General features: G+C 35.6%; 1 protein-coding gene across 1 annotated transcript; it reads right to left on the bottom strand.

The window, feature by feature from the left end:
• Positions 1 to 1,151: 1,151 nt before the first annotated feature.
• ALATS (Alanyl-tRNA synthetase) lies at positions 1,152 to 19,741 on the bottom strand. Its single transcript, XM_088109040.1, has 23 exons — positions 19,423 to 19,741; positions 18,840 to 19,078; positions 18,059 to 18,199; positions 17,488 to 17,634; positions 17,188 to 17,340; positions 14,896 to 15,025; positions 14,482 to 14,578; positions 12,744 to 12,864; positions 12,499 to 12,562; positions 12,074 to 12,120; positions 11,875 to 11,970; positions 11,611 to 11,712; positions 11,381 to 11,503; positions 6,132 to 6,263; positions 5,910 to 5,981; positions 5,748 to 5,823; positions 5,531 to 5,673; positions 3,891 to 3,999; positions 3,622 to 3,809; positions 2,768 to 2,857; positions 2,496 to 2,678; positions 2,179 to 2,355; positions 1,152 to 1,476 (listed from the first exon to the last, which is right to left on the bottom strand). Exons 1-23 carry the CDS (start codon positions 19,709 to 19,711, stop codon positions 1,405 to 1,407), a joined length of 2,991 nt encoding a protein of 996 aa, XP_087965166.1. The 5' UTR covers positions 19,712 to 19,741; the 3' UTR covers positions 1,152 to 1,404.
• Between the last annotated feature and the right edge of the window lie 732 nt (positions 19,742 to 20,473).

The raw sequence follows: 20,473 nt of genomic DNA, 5'->3' as shown, positions 1-20,473 counted from the left end.
TTTTCCACACTAGCTTATCTTATTTTTCTTTTCTTTTATGTATTGTTGTGTTTTTGCGATGATCAACTCTAAGTGTGAATAGGTAACGAGTTAAGTATTAATATGTCTTTTGTGATAGGCAAAGACATAGTTATAAATTTTTATCTAGTTTATGTTGTATAAGAGAGATTATTCCTCTTAAATAACTTTTAGTATTTTTCAGTTGTGCGATAATCTATTTAATAATATGAATAATTGTATTAATTTTTTATATTTATTTATTTATTTGTTGTATCTTATCAAAATTTATCATGTTTTACTTTTGAAAGTTTTATAGTATTAAATGAGATGTTTATACAAATACAATATTACAAGCTTCAATGCCTTTTAATACTTGTATTGTAATTAAGAAAGTTTTAACGCTCTCATATGTTTAGCATTTTTAGTGGACTGATTTATTTTTTACAGTAATTAAAAGATTTACGAGAAATGGAGAAACAAATTTAAGAAACTGAAATTTAGAATTTATCTTTTCATTCTAACTCTTTCTTCTCCCTTTCCTTTCCTTTTTTTTTAACCATCAAATTTTTATATAAAAGAGTCCAATAAATTTTCAAATATATAATTAACTTTTGTGCGTGGAATAAAAAATGTGAGATTTTAATTTATTTATTTATTCAAAGTAATTTAAAATTTAAAATCAATTTCCAAAAAATTCACGTCTAAGATTATTTTTTTTCTTTCAAATACACAGATAAAAATAACTCAAAACGTTTATTAATTAATAAAGTTTCATATTTAAAATAAATAAAGAATAGTATGATGTCCATCTATCATAGCTTGAGTATTTATGGCCGAAAAGAAAAACGCCTAAACCACAAAACTACTGACCACAAAATATATTTCACATCTGGGCGTTTCAAATATCTATGGTCAAATATTATCATAAAACAAAAACTACTGTTTTTTATTTTCCATCTCTTTTCTTTGTGGAAGCTTTCGTATGCTACTTCGAAAAATAACTATTTACCTTATATTCCTCTAAAAAATGAAACTAAAATCTCCCGTTGGACCTTAAATCCCCCATTAGACGTGTTAGACCGTTTATGTGAAACGAAATGCTGAAATCATCAAAATTTACAGGCACACAAATAATCAAAAAAACAAATAAATGCTAAGAAAATTATCACATTTTAGAACTTCATAACATCTTGATAATCTATCAGAGCAATTGCTACTGTAATTGTGGAACAACAAGTGGTCTATAAAAACCAAAACTAATGTCTGTATAAAAAGAATATTCAGGCACTCAACTAGAAATTTGTTCAACTCATGTGGATCTAATAATTACTGCAAGTGCCCTTCCCTTCTATATAATTATATCAAACTAAAAACACCACACGACAGATAAACTGCAGTACAACATTAACTCAACTTCATTGATGCAAATTTTTCTGCAAGATCCATTGCCTCGTTAACGTGTGCTGCATCTGTACCCTGAAAAAAGATATGGGTACACATATCAGTAAATATCAAATGGAACGGCACAATGCACACCAGAAATTCTCCTAATTGATGAACATTTGTCTTCACTTGTGAAAAATATTCCCAGTGCTGATGGTTGTCGGCATACAAAATTCAAAGTGACCAAACTCTATTTGGACAAAAGGACTTCAAACTATATAAAATTATAAGATGTCTCCATAAATAAGTCAGGTAGCTCCGAAACAATTGCCTAGTTTTAAAATAGTGAGGCTGGAACTTGAATTTTCAAAAACTAGTTTTATTTTGGCCAGCGTTTAAGTTCAAATCAAATCCAACATAAAGTTCCATTATTTTTCTCTACCCCTCTTCTCCAAATACGTTTTAGAAAACAGTAATCAATCTCAACAAAACTATAACTAATATTACATCAAATCAATTCCAGAAAAAAAAAAAAAAACTGGACCAATTAAGAATAATTTTAAGCCAATTCAAATTTGCAATTTGCATATACAGTACATGATCAAACTTTCAATTAAAACAACGTTTCTGAACCTACGTTATAAACTAACAAATTTCAATTGCTCTTAGGATTGTTGAAATAAGTTGTGATATAAACGATTAAAACCCACGACATCTTGAGCATTATCCTAGACCCTGGAGATTAAACATTAGCTACTTATGTGCAGAGATTAAAGTAATTAGTCAATAACTAACCTGACCCGTTGCAAGACCACCTTTTCCTTTACCACATCTCCCTTTTAGAGGCCCCAACGCATTACTCAGCCACTCTGCCACATCCAGCTTACCTTTATCTCCTTTCTCTGGCACCCCAGCACAAATTACAGCCTTGTTTGTAGATTCATCCGTGCTAAAAACCATCACAGATAAGCCCTATTTAACATCCAGCATCATTAAAAGTTAGTGTTTGATTTTAACAGAAAACTTAAATACCAGGAATATGACATCTCAAAGTATATTCATCCATACGATGACAACTACTAAATGGCGCCAGAATTAAAATCAGCAATTACCTTTTGGTCCATCACTTTTGTAACAGCCTCACGAACTGCAGCCACATCCAGACCAACATTAACACGAGATATGCAAAAAGTTTTCCCGTTAGAAGCAGCAAGCTCAGCTTTCTCAGCTGTAATATTTACAGCTTTACGCTTGTTTTCCTCAGCAATCTGCTTCTGTGCTTTTCTCACTTGGTCCTACAAGAAATATGATATTATTAAAATATATCACTAAATCCATGAGCAAATTAAAGGACAAGAAATAAAAAATGCCCTATATATAATACCTGAAGTCGGGCTATCTTTGTCTTGATGTCAGCTTTCTTGGCAGCAGGAATTGATAAAGTTTCAACATTGTTTTTCAATGATGAAACTTTCTGTAAGGGAAAGAGAAAATCAGGTGACTACAATTCTGGAAGGGAAAGATATGTATGCAACATATCTATAATCTATCTGCTAGAAAAATCGTTGTTGATAACAAAGAAAGAGAAAAGGAGATCAAGAGACAATCATGTGAAAGAGGGCATGCACTAACTTCAGCTGTTAGGCTCCCAACTATGGTGTTTGAATATTCAGATAATACTAAGTGCATGACGGTGGTTCAAGACAGACAAATCAGTACACAACTACATATTCTAGCTGCCCAAAATGAGACAAAAAAAAAAAACTTATTAGAATACATTAAAGCCCAGCCTAGTAGTATCCATACCATTATAGCAGCACAAACTCCCATCTTCCTCCAAGGCTAAAAATGAAAGGAACTTTCAATGCATAATAAATGTATTTACCAGTTTCTCTGTTAGTTTAGTAATTCAATCAAGACTTCATGTTCACGGTCTCAAGTATTTCCAATATACTGAATAAGCTCCATTAGGCCTTGATATTGGGTTCAAAACTAGGAATTTTTATACGCCCAACATCTAGTTTGATAACTATCCTTAAAACAAGCAATTATAATCCCCAATTTGGTAGCTGGTTCAGTTAGTTGTATGCTAGTTCTGTTTTTCCCATCTACGGTTATTAGATGTTATGGAGCCAAACATTTCGACTTGTTGAATTGGCCAACTAACTAGAATAGAAAGGAAAAAAGTACAAGCCTAATTTTCAAAAAAATCTTATGAATAGAAACCCAAATACCAACCTCTTCCAACAAACTTCCATCTAACTTAGCTGCTTCATCTACTTGCTGCTCCAATTCATCTGCCACTTTCATTGCATCATAAGCACGATCAGTTGTGACAGCTGTTATTCTGCGTATGCCTTTTGCAATGCCCTCCTCAGATAAAAGTGCAAAAGCTTTTGCCTCTCGTGTGTTTGAAATATGGGTGCCTAGATCATCAACTAAAAATGAAGAGCTTCCAATAATAAAGAAAAAAAGACCTTCAAAGAAAGCATTGCTACAATATTCACCTCCACATAATTCTGATGAAATAGATAACCATTTTTCATTGTCAGGGTCAGCAAGAAGATCCTCAACTTTTTGTCCAATTGACACAACTCTAACAGGATCGGGATAGACCTACACCAAGGCAAAATATTGAGGAACATGATCCAGGAAAAACTAAAAATGATGGGTTAAGTTGAAGTTATGATTTTGGGATGAGTAAAATGATCAAACTAGTTATATAGCTTATTTGGTTAGAATACTTGGGTAACATAGGAAAGGTATTAGGTTCAACTCCTATAAGGAATGGCAACAACAAATTTTACGTGGTTGGTGATCTTTTTTAGCATAGATGTCTTGGAATTGTAGATACATTTTTGGGTTGGGTGCCTAATTAATATATATTGGCAGTGACTAAATTGTGGGTTGCCATGGGTAGTATGAGGTTTAATAGGTGCGGTGAATAAATAGTTATAAAAGGTTTTGCTAGTATGTTATATATAATGTAGATTCTAATATTTTATAATATTGTTAGGATATTATACATAATATAGTCTAAATAAATTATATATTGAGTGGGAAAAGTTAGTTTGGATTAATGTATGTGTGTGTGTTTGTGTATATATATATATATATATATATATATATATATATATATATATATATATATATAGTAAATTTAAGGTAATTTTATAAGAAATCCGGTGTTATTTTGTTTTATTTTATTTCTTTGAAAATATGTGTTGGTTGCTAGAATGAAAATATGTGTCTCAGAAAGAGGTAGGGGACTTTGCTCATAAGACTCTCTAGGAGGGCAGTGGAAAGTGGATCCTGAAGACTCCACCCATGGAGAAAAGAGAGGGTGGACTCTGTTCATAAGACTCTTGGTGGGTAGGAGGGGTTTTAGCTCCACAGGAACTAATGACCCGTAAACTTTGCATGTGGTACAACTCGTGAACTTCGCCAGGAAGTCTCTCTAAGAGAACAGTGAGAAATGAGCTCTGTCTGTAAGACTCTGGAGCAATCAGGAGTTCTAGCTCTTATGGTGAGTTACAATTGAAAACCTAATACCTGCTTAGTTCTCGAATATCGGAAGGTTGAAAACTCTTTGGGAGGGTGTAACTGCTATGAAAGTAGTTTATCAGCCTTTATGAGTCAATGTCTTGCATTGAGACCATTTGTGTGTGGAATTGGGGTGTCAGATCGCAAGTGGTTCTATTGTTGCTTTGAAAACATGTTTTGAGCTAGGATATGATCATGGATGGGTTAGAAGGTTGGTTGAGGGATATGACATGATTTTTATATTGTTTAGTTATGAATTGTGATTATAAGGTTGATTGTTCGTGTGTTAGTTCACCCTTATTTTATTTGGTGATTTCTATATGCGATGATACGTATCGTTTTTATACGAGAGCATACCATCGTATAGGTGTTGAGGAAGATGCAAAACAATAAGGAGAATGGTCAATATCGAGAGATGTTTGAGATAAAGTTTTAATCTTAGGTTTTCCCTTTTCAACAAAATCAGTTTGTAATTGAGATTTTCAATAAAATAGAAATGAAGTTTTAATTTAAATTATGTAATTTGTGTTAGTTATAGATTTTAGTAAGCAAAAAATGGAAGTGTTACAAAGACAACCAAAAACTGTGAAATGACATTACTCACTTCACCAAATACAGCTCGTAAACCATTGATACGCTTGGCATCTGCAAGAGTTGCTTCCTTTGCACTTACATCCAATTCAGCTTTAATTTGCTCATTAACAATTGCCTCAATTCTCCTTAAATTGTCGGCGTCAACAGGCTTGCCTATCATTAAAGCTTAGTAAACAGCAACTCTTTATACTTACAATAATCTAACAGTCCAATTGAACAAACTTTACCATGAGAAAAGTCGAATCTCAATTTTTCAGGTAGAACAATGGATCCTTTCTGGTCAACATGATTGCCAAGTACTTCCTGCATTCAACATAGGAAATTTCAGCAAGCACACAGATCAGTAAGAGGAATGACACGTCTTCATTCAGTGGCCTATATCAGCATACCCTAAGAGCAAAGTTTAACATGTGCGTGCAGGTATGGTTAGGGGCTACGAGGGCACGTCTTCCATAGTCAACCTAAAAAAGTTATGAAATATACAAAATAAATGAGGAATACAGAGAAAAAGAAGTACTGAAAGATAACCAAAAAAAAGTGGAGGTATTTGAAGTAAAAATAAAAAGTAAAAAGAATATATATATATATATATATATATAATATATATAGACCTTGCATACTACTCTGTCACCAACAGAGACACCGGTCCCATTACCAATGTGAAGAATAAAACCTCCGTAAACTTGAGTATTATGTACTTCAAATGAACCAATTGTACCCTCAAGTGATCCAGTATCAAAAATCTGCATCCGTAATAAAAGGAGAGTGCATCACTTGCATTGAACTAACAAATTCAACTGGTAGACTATTTTATTTTCGGTCCCTGTTTTCATGTCAGTTGGCTAATTCACGGCATATTTGCTTTATATTTTCCATTATCAAAATACATCAAAATATCATGTTCTACACATTATACCTCTGACCATTTTTATTCTACTGTTTCATATGTCAAAGTCATTAATGTTAAAATGCTTCTCTTCTAGTTTTGCTACTATAATATGCTCACGCATACAAATAAAACTACAACGAAATATAACATTATTTATGTGAAAGTTTGAAAGATGGTAAAAATATTATTACTGTGTTAAAGTTTCTATTACACAAAAAGGTCCTATATAAGGAACAATGGACCAGCCCTAAAAGCCCATTATACAATACAATATATTTCAACACTCCCCCTCAAGCTGGAGCATATAGATCATATGCACCAAGCTTGGAACATATACATTGAATCCTAGGCCCCCTTAGAGATTTGGTCATAATGTCTCCGAGTTGTTCATTAGAATTGACAAACTCAGTAACAAGTTCCTTAGTCAACAACTTCTCTCTAATAAAATGACAATCAATTTCTATATGTTTTGTTCTCTCATGAAACACTGGATTGGAGGCAATATGAAGGGCTGCTTGGTTGTCACAGTACAGTTTCAAAGACTCATTTCCACAAAATTTCAACTCTTGGAGAAGTTGCTTGATCCACACAAGTTCGCATGTAGTCAAAGCCATAGATCGGTATTCAGCTTCAGCACTAGATCTAGCAACAACACTTTGTTTCTTACTTCTCCAAGATATAAGGTTCCCTCCAAGTAGAACACAATATCCTGTAGTAGATCTTCGATCAATTGGAGAACCAGCCCAATCTGCATCACAATATCCTTCAATCTGAGTGCTTCCCTTGTCCTCATACAACAATCCCTGTCCTGGATTTCCTTTTATGTATCTGAGAATTCGAATCACTGCATTCCAATGGTCAACATGTGGATTTTGCATAAATTGACTCACAACTCCCACTGGATAAGAAAGATCAGGTCTTGTTATTGTAAGATATATGAGTTTTCCAACCAGCCTTCTATATCTCTCTGGATCTGAGAAAGGTTCACCTTGATCTCTCATTAGCTTTTGATTTGAGTCCATAGGACTATCAATAGGCTTGCAATTTGTCAAGCCTGTTTCCTCTAAAATATCAAGAGCATATTTCCTTTGTGAAATGATGACACCTTCTTTTGACTGTGCTACTTCAATACCAAGGAAGTATTTTAGACGACCCAGATCTTTAGTCTGAAAGTGGTTGAACAAATGATTCTTTAATTGAGTAATTTTAGTGTTGTCATTCCCTGTAATAACAATATCATCAACATACACCATGAGATAAACACATTTGTCAGGAGAAAAATGACCATAAAACACTGAGTGATCCGCCTCACATCGTTTCAATCCAAAATTTTGCACAACCCGACTAAATTTACCAAACCAAGCACGGGGTGATTGTTTCAAGCCATAGAGGGAACGACGTAATTTACAAACTAACCCAGACTCCCCCTGAGCAACAAACCCAGGAGGTTGCTCCATGTATATCTCCTCTTCTAGATCACCATGAAGAAAGGCATTTTTAATGTCCAACTGGTAAAGTGGCCAATGACGAATGGCAGCCATAGCAAGTAAAATACGAACTGTACTGGTTTTAGCCACAGGAGAAAACGTATCACAATAATCAATGCCATAAACTTGAGTATATCCCTTAGCTACTAGACGAGCTTTTAGACGATCAATTTCACCAGTAGGACCAACCTTAATAGCATAAACCCATCGGCAGCCAACAGGCTTCTTACCAGGAGGAAGAGGAACAAGGTCCCAAGTACCATTGTGGTCAAGGGCCTGCATTTCATCAATCATGGCTTGACGCCATCCAGGATGATCAAGTGCCTCATAAATATTATTAGGAGTCTTAAGGGAGGATAAGGAAGAAACAAAAGAGAAATAGGTAGAAGACAAACGATGATAACTCAAAAAATTATAAACAGGATATGGATTACGAGTAGAACGAATACCTTTTCGAAGGGCAATGGGCAAATTATCATCTGAGTCAGTAGAAGACGAGGAGGATGAAGGATCCATGGTCTGGTGAGCTGAGGGAGGAGGAGATGAGTCTAGAGGATCTTCATTGTTCTGAGCTTGAGATTGTCTCCGACGCTGATATGTGATAAGAGGTGGAGGAACAATGTCATTCACATTTTGAGTTTGAGGTATAGAAGCAGGAATAACCAAGGGATCACACGATGGTAGAGGAAACATTTGTTGAACAGATGAACGATCCTCCACAGAGGACGAGAAAAACGGTGTATCCTCAAAGAATGTGACATCAGCAGACATATAATATCTCTTGGTGGAGGGAGAATAACATTTATACCCTTTCTGAAGACGAGAATATCCCAAGAAGACACACTTAATAGCCTTTGCGGATAGCTTATCAAGACCTGGAGAAACATTATGGACAAAACATGTACACCCAAATACACGTGGGGAGATATGATATAGAGTGTCATTTGGAAAAATGACAGAATGAGGAATTTTATTTTCAAGAGAGGAAGAAGGCATCCTATTGATTAGAAAACAGGCAGTGAGGACTGCATCGCCCCAGTGATGTACAGGGATATTAGTATTCAACATCAAGGAGCGTGCAGTTTCAATGAGATGTCTATTCTTCCTCTCTGCAATACCATTTTGTTGTGGAGTGTGAGGACATGTTGACTGATGTAAAATTCCTTGGGAAGATAAAAATGAAGAAAACGCTAAAGAAAAATATTCCTTAGCATTATCACTACGAAGGATTTTAATTGTCTTCCCAAATTGGTTCTTAATTTCATTAATAAAAGACACAAATATGGACAAAAGTTCAGATCTCTCTTTCATTAAATAAACCCAAGTACATCGAGAGAATTCATCAATGAAGGTTACAAAATAATTAAAACCAAAAGAAGTAACACGACTTGGTCCCCAAATATCAGAGTGAATAGTTGAGAAAGGAGAATTACATAGTGTCTCAGACTTTTTAGGATGAGAAGATCTAACATGTTTTCCTAATTGACACGACTCACAATCTAAGACTTGAATGTTCTTGAGACTTGGAACCATCATCTTCAACTTGGATAAACTTGGATGGCCCAACCGATCATGCAAAAGTTTTGGAGATGAAGTGGTAAAACAGGAAACTGAAGAGCTATGTTTCAAAAAATAAAGTCCTCGAGACTCATGTCCTTCTCCAATCAGGCGACCCGTACCATGTTCCTGTATAACAAAGGAATTAGCAGTAAAGGTTACAGAACAATTTAAGGAACGAGTCAATTGGCTCAAGGAGATTAAATTGTAAGGACAATGAGGAATATACAAAACAGAATTTAAATTTAGTGAAGGAGATAAGGAAACTCTGCCAATTCCCTGAGATGCAACTTTGGATCCATTGGCAACAGTAATTAAATGAGGAATTTTCTGAGAGGACATGGAAGAAAATGAAGAAATAGTACCAGAGATATGGTCTGAGGCACCTGAGTCAAGGATCCATGGATTGTGACCTTCCATAGATTGAGATATGCAGGCAGTTGACACATTGGACATGGAAGAGGATTGGTCAGGATGAGAAGATTTTCCAGACTTATACTTCAAAAATTCTTGGTATTCTTCATTTGAAATTTTGGGTTCGAGATCATCAGATTTCGAAACATGAGCGACTTTGTCAGGATATCCATGTAAGGCATAACATTTCTCTCGAGTATGGCCTATCCTCTTACAATATGTGCACTGAGGACGCATACCACGGCCACCACGTCCTCCTCGGTTGCCTCTGCCTCCTCCTCTTCCTTGTGGTGCTACCATAGCTGATGTTTCAATACCACCAATTGAACTTTCGTCTTTAACTAATGAAGGTACCCGAAGAAGTCGAGTAACTAAGCTGTCCATTGATGGAACTTGATCACCAGCTAACATTTGATCACGAACATGGTCAAAATCTGAATGTAGACCTCTCAAAATTAAGACCATATAAAACTTATCAAGCTTCTTGTTTAGGCCTTCTAAAGAATCAGCCACAAAGAAATTCTTCAATTCTTCTACAGCAGCACGGGCCGTTCCTATGTAAGTAACCATATCATGATTGTTTTGTTTAAGGGAAGTCACTCTTTGAGTTGCATCAAAGAGACGTTGCACATCGTTAGCAAAGATATCTTGAGCTTTTCTCCAAAAAGAAGAGCACGATTTGTAAGGTCTTAAAATTTCTAACACTTCTGGTTCAACAGATTGCCATAGGACAGCACATAGTTGAAAATCAAGTTTTTGCCATTGAGATTTCTCTTCTTCAGGAACGGTGGAAACATCTTGTTCAAGATGATCATGGTGTCCTTGACCAAGAAACCATAACTCCACGGAAGAAGACCAAGATAGATAGTTTTTCCAATTGAGTTTTGCAGAAGTAATGGTCGGAGTAGCAGAGAGAGACGGTGTTCCAAGACCAGCCATTATAAAGCCAAACAAGAAAAGAGGGGAAAAAGGTGTGGGAAGAAACCCTAAACGGAGCAACCCTCAACGGAACAGCAAATCAGAGACCACAATACACTCAGGAGACGGCGGCGAAACGACCGGCAGTGGCGCGGTGAAGATCCGGCACGGGAGAGGCGGCGCGTGAAGTCCACGCGCCCGAGAGTGGTCAGAGAGAAACGGCGCGTGACGGCGCGTCGAGAGAAGAATGAGGCGGCGACCACCAGGGATGGGTCGCGCTCGTCGAGGCGAACCGAACCCTTAACTTCGCCGGAGAAAAGGCAGCGACGGCGGCGGCGGACGGCGGCGGACGGCGGTGGCGGACGGCGGCAGCGGCGCGGAAAGCGACGGAGAACGACGGCGCGGGCAGTGAGCAGCGGCGAACCCTAACCAGCTCTAGATACCATGTGAAAGTTTGAAAGATGGTAAAAATATTATTACTGTGTTAAAGTTTCTATTACACAAAAAGGTCCTATATAAGGAACAATGGACCAGCCCTAAAAGCCCATTATACAATACAATATATTTCAACAATTTATTTAAAAAGGCCTGATACCTGACCACCTTGCTCAGCATAGAAGCTTGTAGATTCCAGAACTAAACCAACATCATCACCAGTATTAACGGTATCAACAAACTCAGAACCAGTATATATTGCTTGTACCACACTCTCATGGTCCTATGTAAGAAATGGTGAATAGAAGTTTAATCAAAGAAAAAAGGTTGGGGGCAAGAGAACCAATAGTAGAAACTCCTCCATTCAGTAGTTGTTTGTAACAAAATTACCTTGAACCAAGCATATTTGAAGCTATCATCTGTTGGGGATATGCCCCTTTTGTGCAATGCAGAGGTAGCATCAGCATCCATGACAATGGCCCCACCAGCTTGCTGACAATGACAAAAGAAAGTTGTGGTAGAAGCAGAAAAAAGAAAAGATGAGTGGTAATATCAGTCAAGGATTAGTTTATTTATCCTTTAAATATATCGGGTGTTTTTAAAACAAATAAGAAACTTATGCACAGAAAAGAGGCATTCAAGCAATTAAGATACCTTTGTTTGAGCACTTCTGGATCTCTCTCTTGCAGCCTCCATTGCCCTATCAAAACCTTTAACATCAACAACTAATCCTTTTTCTTCAGCCATCAGCTGATACAACAGGAAATTGTTAGGAAATAAAAGAAAAAAAAAAAACAAGGTATAACATAGACTTACAGTTCCATGCAGCATTAAAGTGAACCAACCCACCTACCTGAGTGAGATCTAATGGGAATCCATATGTATCCCACAAGACAAATGCTTCCTATAATCAAGAGACAACTGCATGAGAAATATCCCATACGTCTATTGGAAACAACTTATTGAATTATAAAATCAACAGTTCAACAATCGTGTATTTGTGCATTATTACAAATGTGATTTTAACACAAACAACAAATCTTTATGATAAAATTAAAGTAATTAACGGTTATGGATAAAAACAACAGAATTTTAAAGTTGAAATGAAGAGAAACTAATTTAAATCACTTCCCCAAAGACAGTTAAAAAATGAGACAACAAAAAATTTCAGAGCCAAGTGAAATTTCACAAACATATTTGTTTGCTTGAATTTTAAATAGACGGCATATATTTGCAAATACATATGACTACAAGGAAACTGAAAATAACAGGTTCTACTTGCCTCCCCACTCAGTGTCTTTCCCTGAACATGTTGAACAGCTGTCTCAAATTTCTCAATACCCTGGGGAAAGGAAAAACAATCAGGTCTTCTTATACTCTTTATATGTATAACATGAAAAAGAATATGGCAAAAACCAACGAATATAGTACACAAGAATCAAAACTAATTTGAGAAATGGCTGTCATTAAGATTGACAAGTATAATCCATAAATATACATGATGAGCATATGCCTATCGTCACCTTAATTAAGGTTCTTCCAAAACTTTCCTCCTCCTCTTCAATTACATTCCGAATGTGTGTTTCCTGTTGTTTTAGCTCAGGGAAAACATCACCCATCAAATTCACCACCACACTTACAAACCTGGGATTCAGTAAAAATGAGGACAGAACATTACAAATAGAATGTATGTTCACATATTTATACCAACACAAAATTACCCGAGGACAAACTCAGCAACAATTCTAGTAAAGAGAAGTACACAATTTAGAAAAAATAATTAAAGGTGAAAGAATTTATTTAAGAAAGAATGTCATGGAAAATGAAAGAAAAACACAGTAGAGAACAGAGCTAAGCGAGAATATACAAGTTTACTACAAACTAAATTGATTACAAAAAAATCAATTTACAACGAAAATATTTATACATACACATAATGAATACATTCCCAAACAATCTAACAGACTCCCACCACTATGTCACAGAATAACCAACAGCTGGTGGTTACAACAACCTGTCAGGATGTCGCTGAAGGTTAAACATGCAGTACAACTGAATTATTACCCAACCTGACTTGATAAGAACCTAGGAAGAACCACACCACAAAAATTAGTAGTTGTAGTTGCCGAAACCAAAGTCCAATAAACTCACTCAAAAATCTCATACTTCCAATGTGAGACTTGAGCCCCATACACTGCAATAGAATCACCATGATCCACAGCAGGCTTTCTATGAACTGGCACTTTGACTACTCTCACTCTAACACTACAATGCCAACACAGAAGCTAGCTGTTGTAGTTGAAGAATCCAAGGCCCAGTAAACCCCACACTAGAATCTCATACTTCCAATGTGGGACTCAATCAAGTCCATGACCTTGCAATCGGATCCTAGCATAACTACTCAAACACATAAATATGTTTTATTATCCTAACGGTGCCAGGACGCGAAATCTGGCAGCCTTGGTTGCATGATATGTTCATCAAGCCAGTGTATCCATGTCAAGAACATATCAAACAAGGATACATTTAGATACGTAAACTTTGGAGTTTCAGTAAAGTACTTAATATACATAGAAAGAGTGCTTGGAAGTTAGAACTGTAGCTTATTGGTAAAACTAATGATCCTGTTTTATGAATTCTCGTGTCCTTTGGATTAAACCTTATTCCGATAGAAGGCTTTATCAGTGAGGGTTCACAACTTATGTATTATGACATGCAGAATAAGAAACGCTTCCCAAGTCTCCCACACTCTAACCCTTTTTTCTTAAAATAGTCTCAAATATAATATATATATATATATATAACAATCATAATTTCTTTTAGTCTTATATTTAACTATACTCATTTTTACTTTTATATTATTCCAAACATTAAACATACATAAAATATATAATTTTGTTTCAGGATTAATATTTGAGTACCACTTAATTAAGTGACAGCAACTGTTGATAGAAGCAACTCTCACTCTCACTATTTGTATATACAATTGGATAATATTTAATAATGATTTTCAATTTTAATACTTTCTTTAAAATTACACTAACATTTATTTTGCTTTTGTGAATTATATATACGCATAGATATATACTTTCAACGTATTTTAACGTATAGAATCCTATATTTTTTAACATGAGATGAGTGGCCTTATCAAACATGTGTTTTGTATCGAATACTTGTATCATGTCAGTGCATCATATATGGAAACAAAGATTTAGATCAAGATTTAGGCATCAGATTAAAGTTGTCAACCATTATACATACCCACTGAAAAATCCCTCTTTAGCTTTTAGCACTTCACGTCCATACCGCACAGCTCGACGAAGTATTCGTCTTAGAACATACTCACGACCATCATTACCTTAAAATAAATGGAAACCAGTCAAATAGTAGAATATTTTAGTTTAAAACGGGTCTACGTGATGCCCACACAGACTAAATGTTTTACAGCTAGTATTACAGATATATAATAATCAAAAAGTCAAAAAGCTAAATAGATTGGCTAAGGGAATTTATTTTTCATAGTGCAGCTACAAACAGAGTTAAAGTTAAACCTGTCAATGAAGAACAGGCCTCCCTCGAGGTATGAAAGGGAAAAGACAAAAAAATTGATGTCACTTAAAGCTGCTATTTTGTGACTCCAATGTCAATGAAAATACCCGTTCTATAATATCATACCAGGACGAGACCCGTCAGCAATTGCAAATGAAAGAGTTCTGATGTGATCTGCAACAACCCTGTATGCCATGTCAACTTTATCTACATCATCTGCTCCAACTTTACCAGAATATGGTCTGGCACCAGTTGCCTGTAAATGGGTTACGCAAAAGAAAAATTATATATCAAACAGTTTCCAGTCACAAACATTAATTTAATAAGGACTAAAAGAAAACAAAAAAATACATTAACAAGGGGAATCATTCACATAGAAATTTAAAAAACAGTTGCAAATCTAAATGCAAATTCATAAAAGCATTCTCAGGATTTTAAAACAACACATGGAAATGCATTCCATGACACAATGGAAGGAACCATAAGTATTTGAAATTAGCAGGTAAAATCAACAATTTGAAAATGTAGGTTATCGAAGGTCAAAAAAGATATTTATTTAAATAGACATTTGAACTTAAGGAGTTATTCAATGGTATTAGATATCATAGCAGCTTGAGGAATAAAGTTGGTTTTGTTAGAACATTTATCCTATTTATCATGATTATATTGTGTCTAGAGTTATCCTATTTATCATGTATTCTTGTATCAATTTATTCTTATAAACCCTCAAGAATTATTTTACAGCTTAATTCTCAAGTTGGTATCAGAGCAGGTTCTCTGAGTCTCTTCCTACTCTATCTTTGTTGCCGCCAGTGGTCGGCGGCCTTAAAAATTTCATCTTTTCTGAAATACCTCAATGAGCAGTCTCGTTCTGATTTCTCCAAATCTTAGTTGTTGTCCGCAACTGTCTAGCACCGTTTGTCGTTGTCTGATGCCATTTGTCGTTGTCCACCTAGAACTATTTTGCCACCGTGAGGAGCTGTCCACATAAGTTTGTCACCATCAACCTCTGTTTCGGACATCGTTCGCCGTTGTTCGCTGTCGACCACTGTCTATTGCCATCTGCCGCCACAGTTTAGTTCGACAACTAGTGGATCTGGATCGCCACCTTGAGCGAGAGGCTAGTTCTCATCCAGACACGCCACATCTTTCCGACGTCTGCGTGAGGGGAGTATGGTTCAGCCACTACAGGCCCCATCAATCAATGATGGCAATTTAGTCTTCATAGTTTGTTGCTTTCAACCACTGTAGGCCCCATCAGTCAATGATGGCAGTTTAGTCCCTGCAGTATATTTCAGCCACTGCAGACCCCATCAATCAGTGATGGAAGTTTAGTCACTATAGTTTGTTTCCGCCACTACAGGCCCCATCAGTCACTGATGGCAATTTAGTCCTTGTATTTTGTTGCTTTTAGCTACTGCAAGCCCCATCCATACTTAATGGAATCCAATCTCTATAGTTTGTCGCTTTTAGCCATGCAGGTCCCATCCTTACTTGATGGAAATCCAATCTCTGCAGTTTGTCATTGTCTATCACTCGTCATTCACTTTTGATGGAAATCAACTTTGTCAAAGTCATCCTACTTGAAGGTTCATGGTGCTAGTTGAAGTTTCGTGGTTGTCCAATATTATTCTCCATATGCTTATGAGGAGTCTCTTTGGTTACACTGGTTTGTGAGTCCAATTTCGTTTATAGACATTTTGTCTCGATGGTCTAAAGCATATGTGCATCTTGTTTGAAGCCAAAGTTACCATGTCTATTGTCTCGACATTCAAGACAAGTTGATTTTGTTGGAGTGAGTTTATTTATTCCAAATTTGGTACATACAATTTGTATGCTCCAGCTTGAAGGGGAGTGTTAGAATATTTACCCTATTTATCATGATTATATTGTGTCTAGAGTTATCTTATTTATCATGTATTCTTGTATCAACTTATTCTTATAAATAGAAGATTATGAGAGGGATCAATTAAGCCCTCAAGAATTATTTTACAGTTTAATTCTCAAGTGGTTTATCCAAATGACCTATTTTTGTCACAAGGTGCACAAACAGAAAAAACAAGAAAAAAAAACAATTTAATGTGATTCAACTTACAGTGAATTATATGTTTGCATTCATATAAAACTTTAAAAAAACACTATGGACAATGGGTACCAGCCCGACAATCAACAATAATCCTAGTCATCATTTTATTTCGTGTTAATTGTTATAGACTTACAACAATTACATATGTAAATATTCCAATAGAACTTCTTTATACAAACGGATAACCATGGGTTCAGATAGGTTAGGAAATGCTCTCTCCACTTGGTACCATGTGTACACATTCTGCTATAAAAGTGATAAGTGATACTACATGCTGAATACCAACAAACACAAGGGAAACATAGTAAACTCTAATGCCTTCATTAACATACCTTCTGAATAACATCAAAGATTGGCATGAAGATGTCAGTGTCATAATTGCTCATTTTGTTTTGTAGTACAGAGGTCAATCGTTCAAAACCCAAGCCCGTATCAACATGCTTTGCTGGAAGCGGTTTAAGAGAGCCATCAGCCTCCCTATTGAACTGTTACCAGGTTAACAAATAGTCAAATACATGCAGATCCATGGTGATAGAATAAGATTGCACGCAAAAATACATTCCAGAACCAACTAAGCAAAGTACATAAATGAGAGGAGAAAAATTATTGATCTCTGTAAATCATTTTATTACCTGAATAAAGACAAGGTTCCATATCTCAATGCAAGTAGGATCATCATAATTAACCAATGATGCAGCATCACGGTTACCAATTCTGTCAAAATGTATTTCAGTGCAAGGTCCACAAGGACCAGTATCACCCATTTCCCAGAAATTGTCCTATCCAAAGATACAGATTTAGTAAGATATGCAGGTTCAGTTCTGAGATAAATTACAGTAAAATACTAAATTTTAATTTTGTATGCCATATAATTCTTATGAAAAGAAGTTGCATTCTAATTGTTTTCCTCGAGGAAAGGTGAAATGGTCCCAGCATCCATTTGAGAAGCCCAAATAATATTTTAATTGACAGTATAATTTCGATTATTACTCGCAGATAACTACCTGCAGTCACACTGTTAAGTATGAAAAATGACTTATCATCACATTATAAAAATAGAGCAACAGGTTGTCTGTGAAATAACATCCAAACACGTATTTTGTTCTGATTGTAGTATAAAATAATGCATACTGTTTGCTATAATATTAAATATACTTTGTGATTCTGTTTCGCATTTTAATTTAAGACGTGGTGAAAGCATACTTTGCATCCAAAAGGAAGCACACGTCCAGGAGGCAAAAACTTCAGCCATATATCTCTAGCCTCAAAATCAGGGGCAAGACCAGCCTTTTCATCACCACCAAAATATGTGGCATACAAGCGATCTGAAGGTAACTTGTAAACCTGAAGACAAAAAAGTTCACGATTCAAACTTAAAAAGAGCAAAAGTTATGGATTATATAAATCAAGAAGTCAAATGACCACCAACTTCCCAATTTAGCAATGTGGCACAATACCAAGCATTCCAATTTATTTTTTTCATAGGATGTGGTCATTAAGTCATCCATAATAAGCAAGTAGTAGAGGCACCTAAATGTGATAGCCAATGTCAAGATTGCAGGTGACAATTGAACACTAACAAAATCCTTCATAATATTTAAGTCACGATATCATTATTCCTCGGGAAAAAGTACTCAACGCATTAATAGTTGGCATGGTGCAATTGATGGAGTGGAAGTTGGAAGTGCTGTTGACAGTGATGGAAAATTTGATAAATGTAAGTGTAACTGGACGCAGAAGACCAACTTACCACCATATGAAACGCACAAATTAAGCAGACACAAAAAGCCCAATAACATAAACCAACCTATATGGCACAGAAGGGGTAGCTGTAGTTAATTACTAGCTAGCTTCTAGTGTTTTAGATATCATTCTCATGGACAAAGAACTTGGCATGGTGATCTAACATAACAATATCAATGTTTGCAACAAAGAGGATCATAATTCAAGATGCAAAATATGAACTCCAACCAATAAAGCATACTTCGGTTAGAAGCTCCCACGCCCAGCTGATGGCTTCTACTTTAAAGTAATCCCCGAAGGACCAATTTCCCAACATTTCAAAGAAGGTGTGGTGGTAGGTGTCCTTCCCTACATCATCAAGATCATTGTGTTTACCACCAGCTCGAATGCACTTTTGTGTGTTGCAAGCACGAGAGAGTTTACTCAAGGCAGTGTTGGGATCCGCGGTACCCAAAAAAATTGGCTTGAACTGGTTCATACCTATCATCACATCACAAATAAACCTTAACACCATAAATTTTTCCCGCAAATCAAATAACACAATGTTATTAACTTACTATTATAACCAATATATCTATCAACAAACATGAATACTCTCCATTACAAAAACCTTTTAACACCTACCATATCCCTCTTCCCTCTCTTCTCTCACAATGAAAAATGTTAACAAATTATCACAATGTATTCAGCATCACTTCATATTTCAAGTCAAAACCCTTACCGCCTCCACGACCATTCCCAATTTCAAATATAGCATGGCACACGTTGACTTGAAGAGGAATTTGAAAAAATCCATACACATAATCACTCATCGCAAAACATACCAGCGTTGGCGAAGAGAAGAGTGGGGTCATTGAAGGGAACGACGGGGCTGGACTTCCAGTTGACGTGATTCTTGCCTTCGAAGAAACCCATGAAAGTGTCCCTCACGCGCTTCGCCGGCCACTCCACATGCTGAGTATCAGCTCCGGGCATGGCTGCGACGGAAGACGACGGCGAATGAAGAGATCTAGCGGCGCGAAAGGGGAGTGACAGTGGTAGTAGCGGCGGCGGAAGAGGGTTACAGTTTCGAAAGGAAATGAGCAAAGCTCTTACACCAAATCCTCTTTTCATTCACTCATCTATTAGTGTCTTGGTTTTTTTAACGCTAACGATTTGGAACAGACGAAAAAGTCCACCTCTCCAAATATTATGTAATAAATATTTTTTTTAATGAAACTACTATTGGGCCTTTTTGTTTGGTCAACTACTCACATTACAGACCCATTTTTGCCGGCCGGCCCGAGTTTTTGGAGACGATAATTTGTTTATTCTCCGACCAGTGAAGATTTTTGGAGTTTAATTAATGCAAAAATATTCCGTCCTAAAAATGTGAATATATTTACGTTACTTTCCCTCTTTTTATAACATTATACGGTTATATTTAACAGTGAATTATCAGTTAGAGTAAATCAAACAGTTTTTTCTTTATATTTAAATAATTAAATATTTTAAAAATATTTTTATTTGTTTTTTCTCATAAAAATGTTTTTATTTGTTTTTTCACATAAAAATATTTTATTTCTAATTTCAAATATTGAATTTTATAATAAGAAAAAATGTCTTTTCTCTTTTTTTATTATTTTTAATTTTTGTTTCATTTGAATCACTCTTATTTTCTTAAAACAATTTTTATTATTTTTCAACTCTTAAACTAACTTTATATTAGCTTTTTTAGATTTTAAGTCGATTTATTTCATCGTCAATTATATTTTTTTGTTTGGTTGAGTAGTATATCAAATTATTTCTAAGAGATATATTTCATTATTTTTATTTTTATTTTTATTTAATATTTGTATGTGTTATATATTTGTATATTGTGAAATAATGTTGTGA

Source organism: Vigna umbellata, chromosome 3 (assembly GCF_029865625.1).
Source record: "Vigna umbellata cultivar VRB3 chromosome 3, Vumbellata_1.0, whole genome shotgun sequence".
Lineage (NCBI taxonomy): Eukaryota > Viridiplantae > Streptophyta > Magnoliopsida > Fabales > Fabaceae > Vigna > Vigna umbellata.
Note: the sequence above shows the minus strand (reverse complement) of the source record. Positions and strands in the feature narration are given on the sequence as shown.

What these genes read in the sequence shown, in the direction of transcription:
- ALATS (XM_088109040.1), bottom strand. Translation starts at nt 19,711, where the DNA reads ATGAAAAGAGGATTTGGTGTAAGAGCTTTGCTCATTTCCTTTCGAAAC. An exon ending in TCTTTGATGTTATTCAGAAG is followed by an intron (nt 15,026 to 17,187) that starts GTATGTTAATGA and finishes ACCCATTTACAG; the next exon opens with GCAACTGGTGCCAGACCATA. An exon ending in ATGCTGAGCAAGGTGGTCAG is followed by an intron (nt 6,264 to 11,380) that starts GTATCAGGCCTT and finishes TTACGGATGCAG; the next exon opens with ATTTTTGATACTGGATCACT.